The 11,260-nt window shown below is 40.7% G+C and overlaps 1 protein-coding gene across 1 annotated transcript; it reads right to left on the bottom strand.

The window, feature by feature from the left end:
- Nucleotides 1–2,157: 2,157 nt before the first annotated feature.
- LOC115210504 lies at nucleotides 2,158–3,734 on the bottom strand. The gene is made up of 2 exons (XM_029779108.1): nucleotides 2,986–3,734; nucleotides 2,158–2,260 (listed from the first exon to the last, which is right to left on the bottom strand). Exons 1-2 carry the CDS (start codon nucleotides 3,732–3,734, stop codon nucleotides 2,158–2,160), a joined length of 852 nt encoding a protein of 283 aa, XP_029634968.1.
- Nucleotides 3,735–11,260: the final 7,526 nt, after the last annotated feature.

The following is an 11,260-nucleotide window of genomic DNA, read 5'->3' as shown; positions in this document are numbered from 1 at the left end:
TTGGTAGTCACATCATTTATTTTAACGTGCACAAATTTTCTTGCTTTTCCGTCGCAAGCACTCTCCACTGAAAACACCTTAGAACTTTTTGTGTTTGAGCCTCGTTGCCCCAGCTTCTAATAGCTATAGAACTTTTTTCTTTTAAACGGACAATCCTTTTTGCAGAGTTGGCCTCTACAACCATAACACAGATTAGGGCCTGACACGTTTTTTTATTGTGCTTCCCGGGACAACACATTTGAATCCTTTATTTTTTTCACATCTTGTTTAGGATTTATCATAGTCTGACATTCTTCTGCGATGGTCTGTAGAGATAAATCCTGGTTCGCTTTTCCATTTTCGAGAGAATCCTTGCCCGAACTTCTCTATCTTCAGGTGCTGTAAGTTCTTGCACGAAGGTAAGTGACTTGAAGATATCCTGGGTAAGATCATGGTGTTTGAAATTTTCGCACATACGGTTGACTATTCCGGTGTAGGTAATAAAATCTTCCTCCTCAATTTTTATTAAGTCACAACACTTCATTCTGGTGTTGATTCTATCAAAAAAACTTTTGAAAGTAATTCCATGATTTCTTGGAAAACAATCTCACTCGATTTTGGGGGAAGAATAAACTTACAATAGCGTTCATGTTCGGCAGGAGCAACCTTGTGTAGTAAAAGCTTTACTTTCTGCTCTTTCAATCATGACCTGCACTCTTGCACTCGTTGTTAAAAATTTTCTCGTATCTTCTATATTACGCGGGAAATATAATACTCTCCTCTGGGTTATACGTAAATTCAGATTGCGTTAGCCAGGCCGTTTGGCGTAAACGGGCTGCCTAGATTTTCAGACTTCGTCGACTGTAACTCAGTTAATTGTTGTTCTTGTAGTATTTGTTTATGCAACTCCTGTAGTTGCTTCTCTTGAAGCGGTACTACTGCGGCTAATAGATTTTCCATGACGCAGAAATTGTCAAATAACCAATGTGAGTTTCGAACGATCCTCGTCGCCAGATGTTATATCCTTATGGATAAGCAAATACACTGCAACAGTATAATAATAATATAATCGAAACAAACAGCAATAACCACACATAACGTAACAACAATCTGTTAAGAACCAAGAACCCAACACGCTAACTCGAACTGTGAATTTTGAACTCCGACTTTGAACTATCAACACACGAACTGTGGAACTAGCACGAACTCTTTCCTTTATTTGGTACTACAGCCATAACACAAAGGGGACACGACAAGGACAGGCAGAACATTACAGTGGGGACAAAAAACATAAAACGAATGAAAATGAAGATACTATATAATGAAAATGAAATGGCTGCATGGGCCCACTCCTTATGCAGTACCATTTGAATCGTTTAATACAGTTTACAAGTCTTTTTCGTTTCGAGCCTACGTTCTTCAACAGAAAGAAACACAGAAATAAGCAGACAGAGATAATTATAAAAAAAGGTTGTGTCTAGCGATCAATCTTGGCGAATGCCGGACAGAAGTGGTCAGAAAGGAGAGCTAGGAAGAAGAGAAGATAATAAAGTATGTACATATACTAAATACCTAAATACACTATTATTTTGTGTCGTGTACACTATTAAACCCGTGATAAGCTCGTAGTCGACTCTAACTTCATTTATAGGCAAGAAAGAAAATATGGAGGCAAGGTCTATTGGAAGTTTTTTGGCATATTTTGAAACGCATTACATTGGGGAGCTCGTAGACGTAGAGCTCCTCCTACTTTTCTATCAGTCTTTGGAATATGCATGAAAGAGCCCTAAGTCAACAATGGAGTAGAGGGTTTCCATAATCTATTACAAATACTCATCCAAATTTATGGAAACTTATCAATGTCTTGAAAAATAAAGAAATTCTTTCTAAAAAGATGCAGCAAGAGGAGAAACCGCAACCAAGAAAAATATACAAAGATGTTTATAAGCGCATGCTAAGCATTGTCAAAGGTTACGATCAAAATAAAAGAAGCGTTATTTTCGTGGAATTTCAATGAACTTCATATTATTTTTAGCTTTTTACTTTTTTTAGCTTAAATTTTGGATAAAGTGTATAGCCTTCATTATTTTTAAATAAAATGTATGACATTCGTTATTTTTAAATAAAGTGTATAACCTTCATTATTTTTATTTTTTATCCTTCTCTTCTTATGGTTCACTACAAAATGTCCTTGCGGCGAAATATCGTACGGCGAATTCTCTTACGGCGAATAGCCCTATGGCCAATTGTCCTACGACGAAGTTCCTTACGGCGAATTGTCCTAGATCCAACATAATTAGTATATGCTTTGTTAGAGGTAACGAACATTCTTGAATCGTGTAATTGTGACAAAGAACATGATGATGATGGCAATCCTTCAAGGTCGAGGATGATAGTCTTCACGCAAATTTACTGGTGAGTCCGTAGGTGACCGATAAGACCAATTCTTGCTTGAAAAGATCGGTCGCAGTGCGGACATCTAGTGCCAGAAGGGAGAGTCGCACGTGGTTGTTGTTGGCGCTCCTTCCGTCGTCGTCTTTTCTCCTCCAGCTCTGCAGACCTTTTCGACTCGAAAGTCGCCGTTCCCTCATGGATGGTGGTTTTCCAGAGTAGTCTGTTTTTTGCCGTTTCCTCCCAGTTAGTGAAGTCGATGTCACACTTTTTGAGGTTCGTTTTCAGGGAGTCCTTGTAGCGTTTCTTCTGGCCTCCTTTTGTACGCTTGCCGTCTTTGAGTTGGGAGTAGAAGATCTGTTTGGGAAGTCGTTCGTCAGTCATTCTAACCACGTGGCCGCTCCATCTTAGTTGGCCTTTGATGACATAGGCTTCGATGCTGGTCATTTTTGCTTATGTAGCACGCTGACGTTAGTTCTTCTGTCTTCCCAGCTGATGTTAAGGATCTTCCGAAGACAGCGTTGGTGAAATTTCTCGAGCGTTTTCAGGTGGTGACTATACGGGGTCCAGGTTTCGGATGCGTAAAGGAGGGTTGGAATAATGACTGCCCTGTACACCATGAGTTTGGTTTCGGTTCGGATGTCCCGATCAGCAAAAACTCTTGTTCGAAGCTTGCCGAAAGCTGTTCCTGCACACTTCAGACGGTGTTGGATTTCATCGCTGAGGTCTACCATTGCTGACAGATGGCTCCCAAGGTAGCAGAAATGGTTCACATTTTCCAGTGGAATTCCTTCGAGTTGAATCGATGGCGGGTCGTAAACACGGGCATTGGGAGGAGATTGGTAGAGTAAGTGAGTCTTCTTGATGTTGATGCTCAGTCCAAGTTTAGTATATGCATGATGAAAAGCATTTAGGATCTGTTGGAGGTGATACTCTCTGTGAGCTGCTACACTGTTGTCGTCGGCATATTGGAAGTCTAGCAAGCTTCGCGCTATTGTCTTTGACGTACTTTTGAGGCGAGCGAGGTTGAAAAGCTTGCCGTCCATTCTGTACGAGATCTCGATGCCAGGTGGAAGGTCATCTCGTATGATGTGCAACACTGTCGCGATAAAGATGGTAAAGAGAGTTGGCGCTATCACGCAGCCTTGCTTCACTCCGTCGGTCTGGACTCTGGCGTGCATATTGTCGTGGAGGAGTTTGAGGATCCGGATGAACTTATCTGGGCATCCATACTGGGCGAGAATATCCCAGAGGAGCTCTCGCGAGACACGATCAAAGGCTTTGGATAGGTCGATAAAGGCCAAATAGAGCGGTTGGTGTTGCTCACGACATTTTTCTTGTAGCTGTCGCAGCGTGAAGATCATGTCGGTTGTGCTTCGTGATGGCCTAAAGCCGGTCTGCGTCTCAGGAAGGATCCTCTCTGACAGCGTTTTGAGGCAGTTGTTCAGGATGCGTGCAAGAATCTTCCCAGCAGTTGCTAATAAAGAAATACCCCGAAATTTCCACACTCAGACCGATCTCCTTTTCGTTTGTAAATGGTAATGATGTTAGCATCCCTGAAGTCGGATGGTACAACTTCATTTGTCCAGATTTTGACCAAGAGTTGGTGGGGCTGGTGTTGGACAAAATCACCTCCCAGTTTGTAGAACTCAGCTGGGATTCTGTCAGGACCCGCGGCTTTGTTGTTCTTCATCGTTGTGATAGCAATTTTGACCTCTTCGAGGGATGGAATTCGAGCGAGAGAGTAATATTTGGCCTCTTTAGGAAACATGTCAAGTATGCTTTTGTCGATGGTAGCCTTGTGATTGAGGAGGTCATCAAAGTGTTCTCTCCATCTGTCTCCTATTTAGGTATTGCTTTTCAGGATGGTCGCTCCGTCTTTACTCTTCGGAGGAGCCTGTCCATGTGTGGAAGGTCCGTATATTTCTCTCGTGGCTTTGAAGAACCCTCTGGTGTCGTTTACATCTGCTAGCTGCTGGATTTCACGAGATTTGTGTCTCCACCACTGGTTCTTCAGGCTACGGGTTGTCCTTTGAGCTGCGGCTTTGCACTTTTTGAAAGACTCTCGTTTAGTGACAGACTTTGGATCATTCTGTGAGCTGATGAAAGCTTTCCGTTTTTGGTCGATCAGTTCTTTGAGAGCTTCATCATTGTCGTCGAACCAGTCCTGGTGTTTCCTTTTCTTGCGACCGATGGTTTCTTCGCAAGTGGTGATGCTGGTTTCTTTCAGCTGGTTCCAATTTTCTTCGACGAGATGATTTGGAGTCTTTTTTTGAAGATTGACCTGTAGGCGCTGCTGGAAAGCGACACGAGTTTTTGGGTCTTGCAGTGCTTCGATGTTGAATTTCTTTACTCTGCTTTCCTTGCTGTGATATTTCACTTTTGGTCGGAGTTTGATTTTCATGGAGGAGGCGATGAGGCGATGATCTGTCCAGCACTCATCTGCTCCAGTGGCGGCTCTGGTGAGCAACACATTTTGCTGGCCTCGGAATCTCACGATGATATAGTCGATGAGATGCCATTTTTTAGATCTTGGATGCTGCCATGAGACCTTATATCGATTCTTCTGGCGAAAAAGGGTGTTGGTTATCACCAGGTTATGTTCAGCACATTTGGTGAGTAGCAGAGTTCCATTGACATTGACTTTTCCCACTCCTTCCTTTCCGATGGTTCCTGTCCAGAGTTCACGATCTCTCCCAACTCTGGCGTTGAAATCTCCCAGGAGAATGATCTTGTCGTCCTTTGGGACGGTAGAGAGAATGCTATCAAGCTGGCTGTAAAACTCTTCCTTGACTAAATCTTCCGCGTCAAGGGTGGAAGCATACGCGCTGATGATAGTTGCGTGCTGACTTTTGACAAGCTGGATTCGGAGGGTCATGAGTCTTGCGGACATTCCGATGGGCTGCTCTGTCAGTTTGGATAGGATGGTGTTTCGTATTGCAAAACCCACACCATGGATCCGTTGATGGTCGGGATCGTAACCTTTCCAAAAAAGGTGTATTGACCGCCTTCTTCTCTCAGCCGGCCTTCTCCGGCTCTCCGGGTTTCACTGAGAGCTACGATGTCAAAATTGAATCGATGGAGTTCCCGGGCGATGATTGCAGTTCGCCTTTCGGGTCTGTCTGAGTTGGTGTTATCTATGAGAGTCCTGACATTCCAGGTCCCGAATTTCAGCGTTGCGTGTCTTGATCTTGATTTTCGACCGCATGATGGGGATCCCTCTGGACGCGGTTTTCCAGACAGGATTGGGGTGAAGCAGACTATGTTTAGGGCACCTTTTCTAGCCCCTTCCCAATTCAGGGTGAGCAGAGTGGATCCTAAACAGGGCTGCTCAGTCGTGGATACTGCTGCCGAACATCTTCCCTGCTTCTTCCGAAAGATAGAGCGACTGAATCATGTAACCACCGCATCCGTGCCGGTTCTGCACTAGGAGCCTCCAGCTTTCACGAGCCTGCTCCCGTCATCCATCGCCGATCGCCGAAAGACTTGGAAAGAAGAAGAGTGGTGGCGAAGACGCCTGTGCGTGAAATTTTTAACGTGTGCTTGAGGTCGCACGCCCAGTAAAGCACACGTAAACTTGACAGACCACCAACTTGACCCAATGGCAAGGTAAACCGAGACGATTGGAGTCGATGGTCTGCTACAGCCTTCGTCCGCCTTCACAGCCGTTGAGTTGTTAAGGCAACTTCATCCGCCAGTTCCACCGTTGAGAACTTGATGACTGTCAGAGCCCCGTTTGCCGCTAGCACAGCTGGCTTGCTGTGCTCGCGTTGCCCAGTCTGCACCCCGTGGAGGAGGGGTTGAACTTTTGCAGACCTGACAAAGAACATAAACGTTGTATACAGAGAAAAGATTCAGCGTGGCTTTTTATAGGAAATTGGTCACCATCTCAGACTTTTCCGAATAATACAGAGTATCCCAGCTAGTTTACAAATGCATAAATACATAATGTGTGTGTGTATATATATATATATATGTGTGCGTGTGTGTATATATATATATATATGTGTGTGTGTGTGTGTGTGTGTGTGTGTGTGTGTGTGTGTGTGTGTGTTTGTGTTTGTGGATGTATACATATATTTAGGTATGTATATGTATATTTATGTATATCAGTGGATTTTCCATCCGTAATAGACAAAATATGTCTGCACCTTGAAAGTTCTTCACAAGGAGCAGGTCCGGGCGAGGATTAAAAGAATGCCACAATTACCCATGGCTGTAAGCCTCATCACTCTAGCCCACCGATGTTGTCCATAAAAAGGATAATAGTCAAAATAGCTTTGTGTCAGAGGTTGTCGTCTGGACACAAAGACGCAACTGATGCCTCAAGGAATCCTATCAGAACTCCCAACAATCGAGCCATATATATCGCCATGAACATATAGATATATAAATGTTTATACATGTGAATGATAAGTATGTGGAAATACATAGAATACATAATGCATAATGCATAATGCATACAGACGGGCGTGGAGACATGCAGATACACACAACTGCAATAAACAGAAAGAAAGACTGCATCCATGACGCTTAACAGAGCTTTCAAAACAGGCGGAAAGGAGGGAGGATGGCCTACTCAAACTGTAAATATGGCCTGAATACCTGCACATGGTGAGCTTCACCAACGGTGCCCAAAGTGCCAGGTGGTGTGTCTACTGTGTATGTATGGTACAGCAGGATTAGAATTCATAACACAAAGAGCCGGAAGAAATACCACAAAGCATTCCACCCGGTGATCTAACTTTATCACCTCCGGAAAGAGAAAAGTTTAAGTTGAGATGTGAGCGTAACGAGGTGAAATATATATCGTAAAGAATTTTGTCCGGTGCTCTTATGAATTTGTCAATTTGCCACTGAAATTATATAGATATACATATACATGCATGTGTGCGCGCGCGCGTGTATACGGGAGAAGTTTGCTTATTCCAAGAAAGATAAACACATACGTACACATACACGTATAGCACAAACAAACGAAGCAAAACACTAACAAAGAAATGCAACAACTTTTTTGTCTGGATTAATGAGAAGAATTTTATAATCAGAGTATCAATATACATCTTCATATACAAAAAATATCGAACGTGTATAATTTGAATGCAACACAGATACAATCCTATTACGGGCGAATGAAGCCGATTTGAAACTACATATATACATATACATATATACATATACATATATATATATATATATATATATATATATATATATATATATATATATATATATATATATGCACTCACACACACACACACACACACCACACACACACACACGCACACACACACATATACCCACTTTTATGAATATCTAAATCTATCTACCTATCTACCTTTCTATTTATGCATGTGTGTGTTGAGAGAGACACACGCCACTACGCATGCATGCATACATACATACATACATACATACATACATACACAACAATTTCTGGGAAAATGTGTGGAAATTTGAAGAAGATATGTTTACAGAAGTACAATATAGGTAAAATATATATCAAAACAGTTCTCATATATATAGGCTCGATATTTGTTTTCAAACCATTTTGCACATTTTCTGTGAGGATCATTTTGGCTAATGACAATGTTTCGAATGTTTCTCAGTGGACGAAAAAACAATTGAAACATTGTTTCACCACTGACAATGATAGACCGGGGTCGAAACTGGCCGAATATATAGCAGAATTGTTAACTTGTACAGTATGCTAATAAAAGAACCCCAACGTTGTCACTCGATTTGCTAGATAGAGTGGACAAATTTCCCTCATGTCACATGCTATGTTTTTAAAACAGTAGTAACACAACGGGTAGTGTTATAACTATCTTTGAATAAAGGTTGATAACTAATGATTGAATAACCTACATTCACTATTATATGTGTCTACATACATATGTGTATATGCGTGTGTGTGTGTGTGTGTGTGTGTTTGTGTGTGTGTGTGTGTGTGTGTATGCGTGTCTGTGTGTCTGTGTACTGGAGCACCGCCTTGAAACCTATCTCAGTACTTGTCTTTTGAAGTCTGGTACTCATTCTATGGACCTCTTTTGCTGAACCGCTTTGTTACTGGGACGTAAAGAAACCAATACTGATTGTCAAGCCGGTGTGGGAAGGACAGACACAAGCACGAATACACACGCACTCACTCGCGCGCGCGCGCACACATACACATGTATATACACGCATACAATATAATAGTGAATCGTTACTAAAATTTCTTACCCCACTTCATTACAATTCTCTGAAAAACATATTGAAATAATCTTTCATCTAGAGAAAAGACTATTTGCCAACATAACATGGCAGTCCTGGTTTAGGACGAATGTTGTTGTAATTTAGCCCCAGGAGACATCGTCTCCAGCTGGCTATACGACACGATTTGCGCCCTTATATTTTCGAACAAGGGCATTTAACACCCCCACTCCGCTCAAAACAATATCTGTATATCGCGATTGCCGCGGAAGAGAAATGACCCCGATGTCTCCTGGGGCTAAATTACAGCAACATTCGTCCTAAATCAGGACTGCCATGTTATGTTGGCAAATAATCTTTACTCTAGAGTATTGTTGCTGAATATCTCTTGTTCAGAAATTTACAAATAGTAATTTTCTATAATCTTTCATTATGCTTATATATTCAATAAATAGTATTTAACGTGAGCGTGTGCAATGAAGTGTGACAAACACTAAATACGGTAAAATTCTGAGAAGTAGGACAAGAAATTTTAGAGCTGACTCATTCATATTGTGTGTGTGTGTGTGTGTGTGTGTGTGTGTGTGTGTGTGTGTGTGTGTGCATGCGTGCGTGAGTGTGTGCGTGTGTGTGTGTGTGTTGTGTATGTGTGTGTGTTGTGTGTGTGTGTGTGTGTGTGTGTGTGTGTGTGTGTGTGTGTGTGTGTGTGTGTGTGTGTGTGTGTGTGTGTGTGTGTGTGTGTGTGTGTGTGTGCGCGCGTGTGCGTATAAAAACTATTTAAAGCTATTTATCGATTGGGTTACTTAGAGTTTCATAATATCCGGCGTTGAATTAAAAAAAACAATCTTCATAAGACACAGAATTCACTAATTAGAGTCAGTTGGTGTTTTCCACTTGTCTAAAGATTGATTTACAATCTAGAAGCAATTATGAAACTCTAAGTAGCCAAACGAAATTACAGACTTTTGTAAACACACATACACACATACACACAAAATATACACACACACAAACACACACACAATCCCACTCACACGCATTCTAATTGATTGAGTACTTCTTTGTCGAAATATACCGCAGCTGACTGAATTCAGCAGTATCTCTTTCATTTCTCTGCACCTTTGTCCCATTGAGGTCAACTTTACTATTCAACCTCTCGGTGTCGCTAATTTAGGGCTGCGGATTTTTGAGCGTCTTATAAGAATGTTGTAGTATCTGTTCCGGCTCTTTGCATTCTGAATTCAAATTCCAAAACTTTCAAGAAGCTCCCGGGCGGGTATCGAAGCACTGGCATCGAGCTGAATGTAGAAAAAAAAAAAGACTAAATGACTAACTATGAATTTCTAACGAGATTTCATAAGAGCCTTATGCAACTTGAGGTTGCAGAAAGATACATATGAATGCAATGAAATAATGAAAGGCATATTAAAATAAAATATATCGGGACACCCTTGTGATCCTGGAAACTAGTTACACATGTAGAGATATAACTATAACAAGACAACAGTGAGAAATAAATAAAAATTTTGAGTGACACAGATTAATATACAATAGCAGTAAGCCAGGTGGTTTCAAAATTCAGTTGAAACATCTGAGTTCAAATATTCCATGACTATCAAAAGAATAATTTTTAAGAAAGTGTTTCAACAAATATAGTTTTATTACATGTCTCAAATTATATTAGGAATTCATCTTGAAGTTGAAATCTATTGGAGTGCCCTATAGACTGCATTCATCACGAGATGGTGTATGTAGGAGCACACCATTTGATCTGGGATATGTGGCTCATCATCCCCTCGCCCCTCTTCCGCTGCTTTATCCCACCCACCCACCTTCTTTCTACCTTTTCTTTATTCTCTTTTCTTATCTCTCTTCTTTCCTATTTCTATATATTTCAACGCTGTAATAAAAGTCAGTCATTCACAACAAGAAAAAAATCATGACATATGTATCAAAATAATCATATGCATACATATATATATGTATATGTATGCATGCGTGTACGTATTATATTATCTTATTTTATATATTATATTTCCGGACATGCAACATTCCTCCAGAAGCCGTTTGAATTCGCAGTTCACATGCACAATACATAAACCCACATGCGCATATGTGCATATATATATATATATCTGAATGTATGTATGTATGTATGTATGTAAGCACGTGCACAAATATTTAAGAAACACGTTTAAAGAGATAATCAAAAGAGGTGAATCTGTTATAAATACGAAGAAAGCTTTGATCATGCGAAGCATTGTTATTTTTTCGATTATTTCTTCATATATTTAATGGCATCATTGCCTTATAATTAGAATTATCTTGTCACCTTAGAATGTACTTTTATTTATTAGTAGCTTGTATCTTATCCATTATATCTACATTGTCTAATTCTATTGTTAATCTCTCTCCCCTTCTCTATGTATGAGTAACTAATATTTTGTAAAACGTTTTTAACTAGGCAAATACAGTATTAACATTAACACACACACACACACACGCGCACACACACACACACACACACATACATACATACATATACATTATTATAATACTTTATATACAATCTTATGAGTGTGTGTGTGTGCATGTGTGAGAGAGTGTGTGCTTGTATATTTGTGTGTGTGAATAAGTATAGAGCTATGTGCAAGCTGATAGGCAGGCAAACATGAATTCAAGCAGAGTGACATAC

Source organism: Octopus sinensis, linkage group LG4 (assembly GCF_006345805.1).
Source record: "Octopus sinensis linkage group LG4, ASM634580v1, whole genome shotgun sequence".
Lineage (NCBI taxonomy): Eukaryota > Metazoa > Mollusca > Cephalopoda > Octopoda > Octopodidae > Octopus > Octopus sinensis.
The sequence above is the reverse complement of the archived record's forward strand: the minus strand, read 5'-3'. Positions and strand labels throughout refer to the sequence as shown.